General features: G+C 41.1%; 1 protein-coding gene across 10 annotated transcripts in view; it reads left to right on the forward strand.

The window, feature by feature from the left end:
• The window catches only part of Sema5a (semaphorin 5A), a 435,987-nt gene that overhangs the window by 410,299 nt on the left and 8,853 nt on the right, over positions 1–16,835 (forward strand). For all 10 annotated transcript variants that reach the window (XM_074077743.1, XM_074077739.1, XM_074077747.1 and 7 more), the window contains 4 exons: positions 6,623–6,793; positions 8,434–8,589; positions 10,341–10,388; positions 15,623–15,834. In XM_074077743.1, coding sequence (XP_073933844.1) covers positions 6,623–6,793; positions 8,434–8,589; positions 10,341–10,388; positions 15,623–15,834 — 587 coding nt within the window. The remainder of the gene's footprint in view (positions 1–6,622; positions 6,794–8,433; positions 8,590–10,340; positions 10,389–15,622; positions 15,835–16,835) is intronic.

The raw sequence follows: 16,835 nt of genomic DNA on the forward strand, positions 1-16,835 counted from the left end.
GCCTCTCAAGGAACATGCTTCTCTCCAGGAGGTGGACAGAGATGTGTGTCTGGGCCTTCTCCCTGAAACTTGGCTTTTCATGTCACTCAATTTCTCAAGCAAGCACAGGAACAATGAAATTGGGTAGATGAGTCCAGATCTTTTGTTCTGACACTGTCCCGGAGGATCTGCTCTTATTTCCCCTCAGTATTCTTGACTTGTCTCTTCCTTCTTCTGCCTCCACTCTGGGTGGGACCTGTCACCTTCATCACTTCCACCTGACCTTCCCATTGTCACAGGCTCTTTAACCTGATGTCTCATAGCCACCCCAGGATAGGTTTGCCACTTTTGTTTTTTCTCTAAGTGAAAGCCCCAGATGTGTGGACTGCTGCAATGGTCTCATTCACTGTACTATCCTTGACTTGCAGCACAGACTGACATGCCTAGAAATATCTACCAGCAATTGTTTGTTGAATGATGAGGCAACAGAGAGCTGCTTATGTAACTTCATTCATTTGCTCATTCACTTTCTCAGAAAATGGTTTGTTTGTTTGTTTTTTATCCACTGTGTGCTTTTCACAGGATATGCAAAGACACAGTGCTATGGTCCAAGTCAGAAAGGAAAAGTTCAGTGAGGAGGCCTGTAAATGTCAAACCATATGGTCACCAGGTACTAAGTTGGAGACAAGATGCAGTGGTTACATCATCCAGGGAACACCAGTGACAGGTGCATCAACCAGGCTTCTCCTGAGCTGAGTCCTGAGGAGCAGACAGGCGATAGTCACATTGACAGGAAGGAATGAGAAGCAGTGTGTGTGCAGGTCATTCTAAACATTGGGTAGAACATTTTTAAAGGCATAAAACTTTAGCATCTTTTCCAGCAAGTACACTCATCTTTTTGAGTTCTGTGAGCAAGAATCTGGCTTGTTGTAAGTACTTAACAAGCATTCATCAGATGGGTTGATGGATGGATGGATGGATAATGGATGGGTAAACATGTATATAAAACTGAAAGCACAATTCCCAGTTTTGGAGCAAAGGTTTTCAGTGATGCTGGTAATCTTAAGCTGCACACTGCTTCTGAAGCATGTCTGCCTGAATTTCTCCAGCCTCAGGAGACCCCTCCTCTCACTACCCAGCTTTCCCAGCCAAGTTGCTGCTGAAAGGCTGGGAAAGGTCACAGAGCTGTTCTTTCCCACAGCCCCAGTGGAAGAATTACTCCCTTGGGTGCTGGAAGGGAGCCGTGGGTGATATCACAGATCTGAGTCAGTGCTGTGGACTGGAGCAAGGGAGGGGGTATGAGCCCGCAGAGTTCCCTCCATCGCCACCTCCCCAGACTCCGGACTCAGGGGGTGGAACTTGCAGATTCCACCAGGTATTTAGAGGCTGCCGCTGTTCCTGACTGCAAAGGATCCCTGTCCGTCTCACATACGCTCTGATCACATATCTGTGGGTTGTTTTATTTTAGGTGACTTTCTGGTCAAGTCTAGACTGTGTATATGTAACCAGTATCTGAAGTAGCTCTGTTCTCACTTTTCTTTAAAAGCCAAGATTCCATAGAGTGTTGTAGAATTATTCAGAATGGCCTGTTACTTTCCATTAGGGAATGGGCATATCCAGGGCTAAACGGTGCAAATGTCAACTCTCTCTCCCACATCCTAAGAAATGCCTAAAAGTACATCAGCTTGCAACTCAGCAAGGTGCAGTGGGAAGCCCCAGAGCTATGCATGCTAGGCTGCACAACCAGTGGAAGGCCAATTGTAAGGCTGTTTACCTCATTTAGATCATTCTTTCTCCATAAATTAACTACTGTTTAAGTTTATTTGGTTCCTTGTGAATAACTTTGCATGAATACTGTATTTTATTGTAAAGTTTCTCTTTTTAATTTAAAATGAAAATAAATCTAAGCAAACTAGGATAATGTAAAATAACTTTTCAGTTAATCAATGAAAAAGTCACCTCCAATCTAATGTGTGTATGTCATGAACTATAATAAGGTTTTAAAATCAAGCCCATGCTGAAGTGATCGTTTTTTCACCTCTGTGGGTTTATCTAGCTAGTACTTCTCATAATTTCTCTATATCATTGATAAATAGGTGATTACCCTTCACTTCTTTTCTTTATGCCATGATTAATTTACCACTAAAGAATGTCAAATCTTGACCAACAAATTTAAAGACAATGGATGACTCCTTGTTGCTGTGAGATATTCAAATAAGATAAAAGCAACTTCAAAGTTTTACTTAAGCCCTATATAACCCAGCACAGTGAGCCTCAATCCTTTTCATCAGATTAAGTACAATGGCTTTGTATTTGTCTTTATTTGGTAAACAAAAGAGGTGAGGGAAAAGGAACACTGAGAATCTGGTGAAATACAGACTCCGAGTCAAATCAAAGAACTCTGGTAGGTGTGTGTCCTCTGGGTAATGTCCACTAGACACTTTTGGTGTGCTGAGGAACTCTGTGCCTCTCCAACTGCAGAATCCTTTAGTCCTGTCTTCATGGGGGCCAGGTGAGCAGTGCAGAAAACTTCTGCTTAGAGATCCTTCGACAAGCAGACAGGCGAGCTGTCCTTGAGTGCAAAACTGTGTGTTCTATACCTCACCACGCTGAGGAATCAATCCCACATGTGCCCACATCCTGAGGGATGGTAAATATTCAGCTTTATAGCTCTGACCTCACACTGCATGCCTGATACTCAGAGGTTAATTATTTAGTTTTATTTTGCTCTCTTTAATCACTGGTAAGAGCGTATTCTTTGTTTTCCTTTAGCTGCAATGGTGGGGTATTTAGTTAGAATTCTTAGAACAAGAATTTTATCCTCTTGTTATTTAATCTATGACTATCACTTGATCAAAATTAATTCCCTATAACTAATTGCTTTGATTCCTTGAACAGTGAATCTGAGCTTGAGTATGTTTCTCTGATCTTCCGATGAACCTCTTTCGTACGCTAATGTAGATGGTGACTCAAGCCACGGGGAGAGTCGTACGGTATTTTTTGGCATAAAAATGGCAGAGTAATATGAACCCCAAAACGTGGTAATGGGCCCGGTTCTGCGCTCAGTCTGCCAGTGTCTGATTCTGACTCCACGCTCACTTGCTCCATGGCTTGGGTCACTCATTTCTAGAACATTCCCCAAGGTAATTTCATTGCTATTATTAGCATTATTATTACTACCACTGCCACTACTTCAGGCCTCATTCTATCCTTGGGGTGCTCCTCCCTGTTCAACGGCTCGCATTTTTTTGTTTTCTCGGTTCCTCAGGTCCTTACTTCCCCACACTGAATTTTACATGCTCCCTCACACTGAAGACTGTTTAATTAAGCTTTGTAGTCTGTGATTTCTACCTTAGAGATCTGTTGGCCTTCCTGGTGTAAAGTGATAATACAATATTCGGTATTCTTCTCCAACCAGTACCAACCACCTCCACCCTAAATCTGCAGTCACTGCTCTAAGACTTAGGTTGAAGCCGAAAGCCTAAGTACACTACTGAGAAGAAAGACAGTGAATGCTGGTTTAGAATTGGTCTGAGGGCATAGGACACTTACAGACCAGCAAACAGGCTCAGAAAGTGAAGTGGTTGACATTCTTGTCAGGTTCCCTTTGAACTAGAAGCATCCATTTCCCTGTACTTACAATATATCCCTGAGAAGAATGAGATTAAGATTGTTAAAACTACAGTGTGTTCTAGTGGTTGAACTCCCAAGTGTAACTTCTGCTGCATGTGCTCCCTCAAACTGCTCAAACTTCAAACAAGGACTGTTTTCTCTGTGGAAACGATAAACCATCCTGAGCCAAGGGACTTTGTCATGAAAACAGGATAGTCAGTGGGTGAGGGAGTATTAGACTAGATCAGATGTGAATTGGTCTAAGGTTTAGTAGAAATCTGGGTAGGATTAAATACTGTTCAAAATATCACAGGATTGATTGTGCATATCTCACCTTCCTCACATGGGATCATTAAAATTTATGTGATCATGGAAAGACTTGAATAAGCACATTGTTTGGATTTTTGCTGAGAGACATTGTGTCATTTGCAAGAGAATGGACAGAACTGGAGATCATCATGTTAAGCAAAATAAGCAAGACTGAGACAGAAAAAAATTGCATGTCCTCTGTCATTTGTGGGATTGAAACATGCCCCCCCACACACGGAAATGAATGGCATGAGTATGAAACAAGGACTGTTTTGAGGTGAGAATCAGCAGGAGGATGAATGGGGGGCTGAATATGATCAAAGTACTTCTTACACATGTATAAAAATAGAATAATGAAACTCATTAAAATTTCTTGAAAAGGGAAGAAGAAGGGATCAGAAAGAGTATGAGAGAATGAATTTGACCAAAGTACATGAGCTGCATGGATGGAGACGTCATAATGAATCCATTTTGTACAATTAATATTCACTAATTAAAAAAGAACACAACATAAGATCTACTCTCAAATTTTTAAGTACACAACACAGTACTGCTTAATTACAGACCCAATATTGTATGGCAGATCTCTAGACATTATTCATCTTGAAAACTGAAACTTTATACCAGCCAAACAGCAACTTCCCAATAATCTGTCACCCCTACCCTTGGAAACCACCATTTTGCTCTCTGTCTTTGTGAGTTTGACATTTTAGATACCACATATAAGTGACATGTGAGGTCCATACTTCTCTGTGTCTGGCTTATTTAACTCAGTGTAGTGTTCTCCTCCAGGTTCATCCACATTGTTACACATGACAAGATCTCCTTTTATAAAGGTCAAATGATATTCCATCGTATCTATATGCCATATTTTCTTTATCCATTCATATTGAAATTTCAGTTGTTTCCATATCTTAGATATTGTACATAGTGCTGTAATGAACACAGGAATGCTAATATGTTTTGGAGATCCTAATTTCAATTTTTGGATATGTACCCAGAAATGAGACTACAGTCATTGTGTTTTTAATCTTTTGGAGAACTTCCATAGTGTTTTCCATATGTGCTGTACTATGCAACCCCTCCCACCAACTGCATACATGGGCTGCAGTTTCTCCACATTCTTGTTAACAGTTTTTGTCACAGCTCTCCTAACAGGTAAGAGGTAGTATCTCATTGTGGGTTTAATTTGCATTTCCCTGCTGATTACTGACACTGATTGTCTTTTCATAAACCTGCTAATCCTTCATCTGCTAGTTTATCATTTGTTGCAAAAGCCAGGGATTTTCAGAACGTGGGGTTGGTTGTAAGTCAGGCCTGGCTCATCTAGAAGACATGTGCAACCCTCTGAACCCTGGGCTTCCGTATGCACACAGACAGCAAAACTTTGCTGCACCTTGCTTTATAATGAACTAATACTTATCTTTGCCTTAAGAGTATAGGCTGTGCAAGCATAGCCATTACAGACCAGACCAACTCAGGTCATAGATGGAAAACACTTGCCAGGAAGTAGGAATGAAAACAAATGTGAGAGAGGATGTTGAACACTTAAAAAAAGATCTAGACAAACGCACATCTGCCTTGATGCTACTATTACAGTGTCAGATATTTGATTAACTCCTCCTGACTTTCTGATATACATTATTAACTATTAGGAAATGTTAAATTCCATAAGTTTTTGTAAGCCATTACATCACAAATTTTCTGATTAGATACCAAAATCATTTAAATTGTGTTCAAGTATATTTGTTTTGCTTTTGCCTACTGAACCATTGTCATAAAGATGATATTTTGTTCATGCTTCTCAAAAATGCTTTCTTTTTACCTGTGCTGAAGAGAAATATTACTCCATCAAGATGTATTACATGTGTCATGGTGCATGTAAGAAAATACAATGTAGGTTATTCTAGCCAAAACATCCTTGTGTCCTGAATAATTTTGGTATCCCCAGCTGTGATTGCTTCTATTTATTTAGGAAAATGAGAAAATAAAATATGGCACTCTGTACATATAGTAATACTGAATCTCCCATCGGCCTTGTAATTTGCCTTGCCATGGTTGTGAGTAATTTTGCATTCTGACTAGAATCAAATGCTGTCTTTGACAAGTGGCGTGTTTAATATCCAACCCAAAGACTGACTGCAGATATTCAGATCCCTCCCTTTAGTCAGTTTAGTGTCCCCTCATGTCTTGGTGGTTGTACTTGATTTGGTTGCTTACTGCTTGAGCTTCTGAGGCATCCTTCACAGCTACCTTCTTAATGGGACTGCTGACTGTTCCCTATGTCCAGGAGCAAACCATAAACCAATTAGCAAGGAAGCCTGTGACTTGAAATAGTGATCTTTGGCTTTAAGTTTGTCTCATCAGTTTTGCAGGTGAGAAATAACAAGGTGCTTCATGTTAATTAGTGCAGCAAGTGGTTCAAGATCTTGCTCAGAGACTAGAAACTTAGAAGCACATGCACTGTACTTCTCTGTCATCTTCATGCTTCTGTAGTAGTTCAAATATCTTCTGAAAGAACAAACAAGTGAAACAAAAGAGGGTAGGGAAGGATGTGCAAAACTGGACTCATCACCAAGAAGAGAACTTCATATTCCTACTGCCATGAATTGTCAGTACCCTTGTTTCCGTGTGCACCAAAGTGTTCTGTAAAGCATTCTGTAACTTCATTTGATCGGTCAGGTTTGGATTCCAGCGTGTGTGACTTTGTGTCTCTTCCCAGTGGATGGCATGTGGTCTTGCTGGTCATCCTGGTCAAAATGCTCAGCCACATGTGGTGGTGGGCACTACATGAGGACCCGCTCATGCACGAATCCTGCCCCAGCTTATGGAGGGGACATCTGCCTGGGGCTGCACACGGAAGAGGCACTCTGCAGCACACAGCCCTGCCCAGGTAAGCAGTGTCATGATTACCACGTGACTGCGACAAACTCACCTCCTTCCTTGATTTATAAATGAAGTTTATACCCCACTGGAGGGGAATACAAATCAACCCCACATAATTATTCTTAACGAGATTTCCTAACACATTGCTCTGTAACCAAATTGTTTTCATTTCCTGGTATCCAAAGCCTTTATCACATCTGAGGGAAGGTGCATGCATGTTACCATAACACCCAAGCTACCCAATTAGGAAATATAGCCCAATTTGCCTTAATCTTGCTAATTAACACTAATGACTCAGGCAGCACCTTGCTGTGTTGAGTTGGAGGAAAGAGATGGAAAGGAAAGAAGCATTTGTAGAGTTCCCACCTGAGTGTAGAGTTCTGAGTAGGGAGAACCTCCTGCAGCTCCTGTGTCACAGCCAGTCCAGGCCCAGCACAGTGACTGCTGATAACCCCAGCATTAAAAGAAGTTCTAAAATGTTTCAGGGGGACAGCAGGCACTCTGAGAGGACACCGCACCCAAGGTCAATGGGCTAGATTCAGGAGGGAGTGCAGTTAGAGAAAACATAAAACAAGAATGAAGCAAACTCCATAAGCAGAGGATCAAAGCAAAGCACACAACAAAGACTGGTTATAGCAAAACATTCCTAAAATGTGTTACCTGATAATAGGACCTGAGATTTAATTGTTGAAAGTTAGGGTGGGGAACAGGGAGAGTCCTGTAGGAGCTCCAGGACCCATGGCTGACCTAGGATGTGCACTGCAGCAGCAACACTCCCGTCCTGACATACAGGGACCACTGTAATGAAAACAAGCCACTCTTTTCTAGGTCTAACTTTGACATTGAGACACTCAATGGAAACTTTGGAAAGTTCCAAACTTTCACTCTACACTGCATAGAAAGAATGTCCTTTTTATTGGTTAATAGTCCATAAATAATATTTAGAGCTCATTTTTAACTTTCTTACAAATATTTGAGTTAAGTTATAACTCTTTTTACACATCTGTGTATCTGGGTGGAGTGAACAAATCCCACAAATCTTCCACTTCAGAATGAGTACCCTTTCGTTGCTGATCTTGTGATGAAGCCTTGACCCAATGCTTCAGAGTTGACCTTAAGCTCTTTAGTTGGATAAAATGAATTCTACCTCAAAACATATTATCTTCATAATAAAAGAGAAAGTGCTTTCAACTCCTATTCAGAACCAGAAACTTCTCTTTCCTGATCACAGAGTCCTGTGGGTAACGTTCAGGAACTTTTCAGAAAAGCATTTGAAGGCCACACTTTTCAGAGGAGCACTGCCCTACAGAAAATAGTGTCAGCATTGATGATTTCTGTCCCCTTCTGCTCATGGTTTATACACATCTGTGTGTCACACATTAGCTTATTAAGTGTCTAAATATAATTACAGATAGCATTAAAATAATGTAAGAATTAGAAAATTTACTTTAAGTACATTATATCTCATTAAAAACATACTAGTACTTTTATTTATCCTAATGCATATTTTAATGACTCATATTTCTACACAGAATTATTTAAAATGTAGATGAAAACCTAAAACAATGTATACAACTTGACTGTGCTTATGTGTTGATTGATCCAAGCAGATAATCTTTCTCTATGTCCCTCTTCTGGTCACTGCAGAGAGCTGGTCAGAGTGGTCAGACTGGTCTATGTGTGACACATCCGGCATCCAGATCCGAGCCCGCCACTGCATTCTTCTGTTCCCTGTGGGCAGCCAGTGTTCTGGAAACACCACAGAGAGCCGGCCATGTGTTTTCGACTCTAATTTCATCCCAGGTAATGGCAGAGATGTTCACCAGTATGAACAAAATCATTCCAACATTAAAGAGAAAATGATTCTTAGGCCAAGTTTTCTCTGTTCTTTCAGGCTGTGTTTGGTGAAATAGAACTGAATCCATCAACTTTTGAGGCTTCACTGTGACTAAGTATAGTTTATAGATAACTGCAGATGTAGACATAAATTCAGTTCATGAGTTTAATATTTCTGTGCAATCAATGTGTTCTATCATTTATTGACTCTAATATGGCTAGAGGACTTTGCTCAAAAATGAAATTAGAGTGTTCAGTTATTTCGATATTTGGTTAAGTGATTTAGCAATACTGTGTGTGGTGTGTGGTGTGTGTGTGTGTGTGTGCACGCATGCCTGAATAGAAAAAATGGTCGTTCAATTTAGGTAATCTTCAGTGTATTTGAGAAAGTAGGTACCCGTCATTATTCTCACCATGGAGAAGAGGTTGGTTGACCCTCTTGCTACAGGCTTGTCAGTGTAAAATTATTGTTCAGTTTTAGGGAGCTGGTCATCTGTTGAGCTCTCTCTGTAGGCACAGTGCTTTTCATGTGTATAAACCATTTAATATAGCCAACATGCACCTTAGGTCTGTGATGTGGACCGAACAAAGACCAAACTGTTGCAAGAAATGATAGGGCTTAATTCTATGCACCAAATTTTCCTCTGCTTATGGAAAAGATAGTAATATCTTAGAGAAAATTATTAACTTTACCCATATAAGATACCTCAACCATGTATAGCATAGAGCTATAAGACTGTTGTTTTTCTGTTTAATCATAGACATAATGTACATTTTTATTGTCTAATGAATAATCAATCCAGGAGATAATGGCATTTTTAGACTCCTGAAACAATATTTTTCTCAGGGGTTAAAACACTCTGAAGACCAGTCCTCTCATTGGCATCTTTTTTTTTTATTATTCTTTTATTCACATGTGTGTACATTGTTTGGGTCATTTCTCCTCCCTGCCCCCCTCCCCCACTCTCTTTCCCCTTCCCTGTTCAGTTCCAGGCAGGTCCTGTTCTGCCTTTATCACTAGTTTTGTTGCAGAGAAGAGACAAGCTTAATAAGGAAGACAAAGTGTTTTTGCTAGTTGAGTTGAGGATAGCTATCCAGAAATATTCCTAGTATTGCTTTCGTGTACACGTGTTATGACCCATGTTGATTCATCTCTAACTGATCTTTACCCTGGTTACTGATCCCCTTCTCATGATAACTTCTGTTGCTTTAAGGTTTCTGTATTAGCTCCTCTGGAGTGGGGACATAAAACGCTTCCATGTATGGCATGATAAAGGGTATGAATGGGCTCCTGAGCAGTGACTTCATTTATTGCAATATCTTAAGAGCATGGCGACTTGGTCCCCCCTCTGCAGGGAAGGTGACAACACCAGCCTTAATGAAAAAACAATATTCACAGGAGAACATCGTATGGTTTCCATAGGCAGTAGTATTCCTTGTATCAGAAGATCAGCACACGCTGTGAGTTCAGCCTAAGGGGCCATATGTAGAATTTCTTTCTGCAATAATGAATCCCACCCCTTCTAGTCAAGGTGACATAACCAAACCCATCTTGGTTTGATTATAACAAAAATTTATATTTTTTATAATTAATCGATATTTGAAACTTAGACTCCTGATAGATTCAAAATCACTAGACACTTTATAATAAGAAGCATTGATAGAAACTTCCTTTCCAACACTCTGCACGGATTGTGATTGGACTTTTGTTTTTCCAGAAGTGTCCGTGGCAAGATCCAGCAGCATAGAAGAGAAGCGGTGTGGAGGTAAGTTCTTCCTTTTAACTAATTTCTTATTGAAATTCTGATCTATCGAAACTAATTTTCATCCCCACATATTTTCTGTGTCTCTGCTGTTGGACAAGAATGACACACTGAGGAAATTCAGAACCCAAACATCTAACACCTTGTTATAAACCCATATTTGAAATATGGACTAGTAGATTTCAAAGTGGGGTCCATAGACCAGCATCATTAGCATCCCTTGAGAACCTGATGGAAATCAGATTCTCAGGCTGTATCTCTCACTTTAGAACCAGAACCAGTCTGACTGTGGCCCAGCAGTCTATGGTTTAGTAAGCTCTGCAGCTGAGTCTCATGGAGGCTAAGCTTTTGAATCTGCCACCTTGATGTGAGCTAAAGGTAGATTTAAAATTAAAGCCTCCAGCCCACTAGAATTACTGCACTATAATGGGGCATAAGATTATATCTCTATCATCAGAGGAATTTTTTCAAACTCTTTACAACCTTGAATGGTTAAAAAAAAAAAAGGCATATACTTTGGCTCAAGGCTATGATAAACTTGGATTTTGCAATGTGGGCCTTCTGTATACCTAAACAACACTTGTCTGCCTTGTGACAATGCCTGGATGAAAGGATAGGCTATCTCATGACCAAAATACAACCCATGTCCACCTTTGGTAATCTGAGCCAATATCTATACCAAGACCTTCATCTTCACATATGTGGCTGATGATATGCAGATACTCACATAATCTATTCCACCAGGGTCATCCAGAGAGCTCAGTCTGACAAATTTTTACCTCTGCTTATGTTAATCATTGACTCTCGGGCTTTGTGGACATATTATTGTTAGGATACAGGGAGATTCAGAGTGACAATTCTAATTCGACTTATATTGTACATTATTTACATTGCTCCCATCTCTCTCCCCCCAACCCCCTCCCTGCCCCACTTAAAGCAACTGCAAGAGGTTTCTTAGTGCTGCTTCATATAGATATATGAAATCCATCTACCATTCACCATCACCTTAATTGCCTTCCTTCACCCTCCCCCTCCCACTAACCACCCCCACACACACTGTACCTATTTTACAGTCCTGGTTTTTATTACTAATATTTAAGTCAGTGTTCAAAGGCGTATCTCAATGGATGCCAACTGCTTTACTTTGGTCATTTCAACCCCTTCCATTACTCTCCCTTATCTCTTTACCTCCCACCTCCCATTTTTCAATGGCTTTCAGTACACATCCTTACATCCTCTATCTTCACATCTTATGTTATTGTGTAAAAGCTTAGACACAGACAAGGGCTTTGGCACGCAGCATTTTCAGATTCCAGAAGGGTGATTTGGGGATCATGCTATGTATTATAACACACAGATAGTCTGGAGCTGTACTAAAACAAGCCTTTCTAATGCTGCTGCCACAAGAGTTGGGTAAATAGATGCAAGGGCAGTAAAATCAGTCAGGTCAGGACACACCTTGCTTCAAGATGAGTGATGAAAAAACAGTTCTTGAGGATTTTGCATTTGAAATTGTAGAAACAGAATAGTAAACTTGTGTTTTATATGCATTTCATAGGTAGTCACTGTGAGGCTCATAAGAAGGGAGGGAGGTCAGTGGTCCACACAGGTCATATGTATGGACAACAGGAATGAGATCCTGGCAGTGAGATAAAACAGCAGTTTTAAACCCAAAGCACCACAAGAAATGATTTGGGTAGTCAGTCTCTGGGAGGACTGTGTCTAGGGGCCTCCAGCCACAGAATGCCTGGCTGTGTAAAACTCTGAGTCAACACCAGGGTCCAGGGCTATCTGCCTAATCCCTTCAGGGGACTGCAGGTCAGGAGTGAAGCTGTTCATAAAGTGTGTTCCCTACTTTTTGGAAGCCAAGACAAACTTGAGGGTCATACAGCTGGTGCCTAAGTCAAGTCAACTGGCTTCCATGCTTGCTATTAGAAGCAGTGATCCTCTTCCCCTGGCCAGACCTCCCTGGATTGCTATGAGCAAGTCCTTCAAGGAACTTGAGCACTCAGGAGACACCATGCAAAGCCCATCCCCATCCTAGGATGCTGCTTCTGGTGTCAGAACCAGTTGTGCCAAGTGGCTGCACAAGCCAGAGTTAACCCTGGGCATGCTATTGGCTAAATCATAGAAGCTTTAATTGCTCTGCAATATTCTGAACTGATTGTTTTAGATTTCTAAGCTGCCGATGTTGACATTCCAGCAGAAGCAGATAAGAGATGAGATGGGGCTGAGTGTACAGCTAATAGGTAAAAACAAACAGCTACCTAGCAAGGATATTGGAAATGTTTAAGGAGACAGCATAGATTTGTTTTCTAGGCTTGTTGAAAAATCAATCAAAATTTGCAGAGAAAAGCATCCAGTAGAACCAATTCTATTTCTGCTTTATTGATCAAAAAATGGCAGCAAAGAACAAAAAGCATATTCAAAGAAAAAAGTCACAATAAAGCAGATTCAAAAGAGATTTAATAAGCACTATTTTTCCTTCTGCAGAAAATGTGCTCCTATTGAGATTTTTCAACTTAGCTATTTTTAGTTGCATGAGACACAAAGACTATGTACTTGTCATAAAGATGTCAACTTGCCTCAACTTGTCAACTGGCCTCAGCCTCCCCAGGTACCTGCAGGAATGATTCATTTAACTAATGACAGAACGTCAACATATGGAGACCATAATACATCTTCCATATGTTATAGTGAAATATCATTGCAGCAGAAAGTATTTTTTATCAGTGTGTGGCATGGACCCTGGAGAGTCCTAACAGCTAAAGTATAAAGAAAGGAGAATTTGTGTGAAATCAGTGCTTGCTTATCATAAAGTACAGTTTCAGTATTACAGTAAAAATAAAAAGTGCTAGTGGTTGTTGGTAGAACTGCTCCAGGATGCTTTATCCAATTGTCAAAGGCTAGGAGCCCTTCAGCTCCAGTGGTTCCATGACAAAAGCAGGAATGGCCCGTGATTTGTAAAGTCCTTCCATGGTCTTATGCCATTGACTAAATGAAATAAAAGTGAAGAATTGATTGGTTGTCAGGGAGTGGAGGATCTTGTGGGATGTTCTAGTGATGCCCCCTAGGTTATCTGGTCATTAGCACTGAGCTCTTTGGACCTATGTGTTAGAATGTAAGCTATCTGTTTGGAATTCTAATGCATATAAGAGTCTGTTGTTGGTCATGGCTGGCAGTAAATTCAAGAGAAGGTGACCACGGTTCACTTCATCACCTCAGAAGGCAGGTTCATTTCTCAGGACCTTCAGTTACTGGAACATGGTGTCCAGGAACAGAAAGGAAAACAGAGAAAAGTCTTAACACATATCACAGTTGAGGCCCTGACAGCATCTTCTGCTCTCTGAGACTTAGCTTTCCTTAGAATCCAAGGTTCATGGGGAACAGGAAGGATTCAGATATTCAGATATAGCCCAGGGTTTTAACATTTATTGAGTCTTTGGTGAATAGTAGCTGAGTGATCTTTTGACACCAACTGTCAGAGCTGGGCTGGTGTTTGTAGCACAGTTCTTTCCGAGAAGTGAGTGTCAGGAGTGGGCACGAGAATCATGGAGCACAAGGAATAAAACTCTGTTAACCCCTGAGGAGGAAACTGCGATGGTTAAGGTGCAAACACTCCAGGCCCTGGGTGTGGGAGACAGACCTATATTGTCTCTTCTCACCCTGAGAGTCCTGCAAGCTTTGCTCCATGACCAGGGAGGAAACTGCGATGGTTAAGGTGCAAACACTCCAGGCCCTGGGTGTGGGAGACAGACCTATATTGTCTCTTCTCACCCTGAGAGTCCTGCAGGCTTTGCTCCATGACCAGGGAGGCTCATCCTGCATCTGCAATGAGGCCTAGCAGTCATCTCCATAGGTCCACTTGGTCCAGGGTTGATAGATCACATATGGTCATCCAGTGACATGGCACCCCTAGTGATTCCCAGTAGGGGGACCTGGGGGAAATCTGGGTGTTTTTGGTTGTTCTCTGAGCAGTGAGGACCTGAGACCAGTAACACAGAAGTAGACTGTACCCAGTGCCATTGCAGTGTAGAAGTGAGGTCGTGTTCTGCTTTACATGGCTTTCACTAAGCTCAGCTCTGAGCCCAATTACTGCCTTTGTTCCCAGAAAGTCTCAATACTGTAATAGTAGTGTTTTCCCAGTGCACGAGGAATCCCTGCACCTTTTTCACTATAGTTTCTCAAGCATTACATAGGTCTTGGGTTGTTGTCTTGATGTAATTGAAGCCACTCCTATTTTGGAGATGTAAGTCCAAGGTAACTCACATTTTGGATATTTTATATTCAAAGAAAGTAACTTAAATGAAGAGAATATAAGCCCATTAGGTAGAAAAACAATAGGTCAAAAGAGAATCATTTCATGGCCACTTAAAGATCATATTTTATTCCTTTAGCAGGAATCCTTTATCTTTGGAGTAAATCATTTTCTTGATAAGATCATCAAAATGCAAATGAAATAAAGTGGTTCACAGGATAATATTTACAAATACATACACCACACACAAATACACACACACAGAGAGGGAGAGAGAGAGAAAAGAGAGATCATGTAAGTCTTCAGATTATCTCTAGAAAGATACAGTAGAAACTAATTTCAAGAGTTACCTTGGTAAAGAAAGGAGACTTATTTTTTCCTTTAGAACCTTTGGAAGTTTCTAGTATTATACAATATTCATATTAACAAATATAATAGATAGCATCAGAATCCATGTAAGTGGGAAACATTTAAAAATAAATTGAAGTAATGAAGGAGCGAGGAGTGAGTTAATAAGGGAGAGCCTGCTGGCTTGCAAGTGTGTAGGAATTGACAAGGGTAAGGTCATTCATTCTGTGACCTTGGACCATGGCCATACTATGCAGCCCAGTCCCCTAAGGGACATGAATGCACTGTTCTGTAGAAACCCCATAGACCCACCAGAGGTTATCATGCTCTTGAAACAGAAGAACAGTGTTATGTTGGTCTTCAGATTTAAAAAAAAAAAGTGCTTCTGTTAATGATGTTCAAGATGTGTCAGAAAACATTAATAATCTGTAAAATTTATAATGTTCCATGCTCACTGTGGCAAGGTTTCTTTGTGTCCATGACATTTCCATGGAAAGACTTGCTATGATTTCTTTAGTTTAGGAAGAGGTATGGGGCTGTCACTTTGTCATTCTCTTTTCATCTAAGTGCTTTGCACCATTGGGTAGCGTGTTCTTTCCCAGTGTGGCCTCACTCTGTTCCTGTCCTCCAGAGTTCAACATGTTCCACCTGATTGCCGTGGGGCTCAGCAGCTCCATCCTAGGCTGCCTCCTCACCCTGCTGGTCTACACCTACTGCCAGCGGTACCAGCAGCAGTCCCACGATGCAACAGTCATCCACCCTGTCTCCCCTGCCCCTCTCAACACCAGCATAACAAACCACATCAACAAGTTGGACAAGTATGATTCGGTAGAGGCCATCAAGGTAAGGAATCAACAGTGACAGCCGCAGACAGATGGGCAAAGAAGGCGGTTGGACCCTGGGGCTGCTGGCAAGGCTCGTTGGTGGTGGTTGTAGTGATGGAGTTGGGAACAGGCGAAGGGGACTCCCTCTCTGATGAGCTGCCTTTTTAGCTTTGCTTTGCCTGTGAATATATAATATCTCCTATTGGGAAAGAAAGGGAAATGTAAACAGCAACAAATGAGATGCTGAAATCTACTAGGTCTTTTGCCAGTCTCCAACTCTGCCACTCTGCCTGTTTTGTGTTTTCTGAATCTAGAGAAGTCTGTCAATAAAGAGGAGCTCCCAGCCAAGGCTCTATACACAGTCAATCAGTAATAATGAGGCCACAATATAGAAATCAGATATCCAGGTCTTCTTCAGGAATAGACCTGAACTTTGAAACTCGTATCGTTAAAATGGGCATAACTATACATATTCACATATTGTTGCTGTGAGATTTCAATGACCTAACAAACGTGATACCTAGCACCCAGCAAATAGTAGCTGCTGGTCTTACTCTATCTCTACAACAGGTCAGTGGTGCATCTGGACAGACATCAAGGGCTCTTATCTACAGCACCACCCTGTCTTATTACCCACTAGATGAATTCTCCTGAGTGATGTCTAACTAAATTTTGATATTCCTATTAATTTGGCAGTTTTCCATAACATTTTGATGGCCTCTCTCTGCCATCATATTTTCCTGTGAATCCACATTTTCTTCCTCTGTGAGAATGCAAAGTGTCTTCAGCTTTTACAGCTTCAGGTAGTCAGGAGAGTTTATGTCCCAGGAGCATCAGTGTCCTCACTTGTCTCCTCCCTGCCATGCAACCTCCATTCTCTACCACTTGGACAGAGACCAAGTCAGTGGAATTTTTCCTGTGGACTCTACTTCACCAAGGATTCAGAGTCCATCAGCATCATCCACCAGTCATAGACCTAAAGGGTATAGCATCAGAAATTAATGCTAGGGCCTCATAGTC

The sequence above is a fragment of the Castor canadensis genome, chromosome 6, assembly GCF_047511655.1.
Source record: "Castor canadensis chromosome 6, mCasCan1.hap1v2, whole genome shotgun sequence".
Taxonomy (NCBI): domain Eukaryota; kingdom Metazoa; phylum Chordata; class Mammalia; order Rodentia; family Castoridae; genus Castor; species Castor canadensis.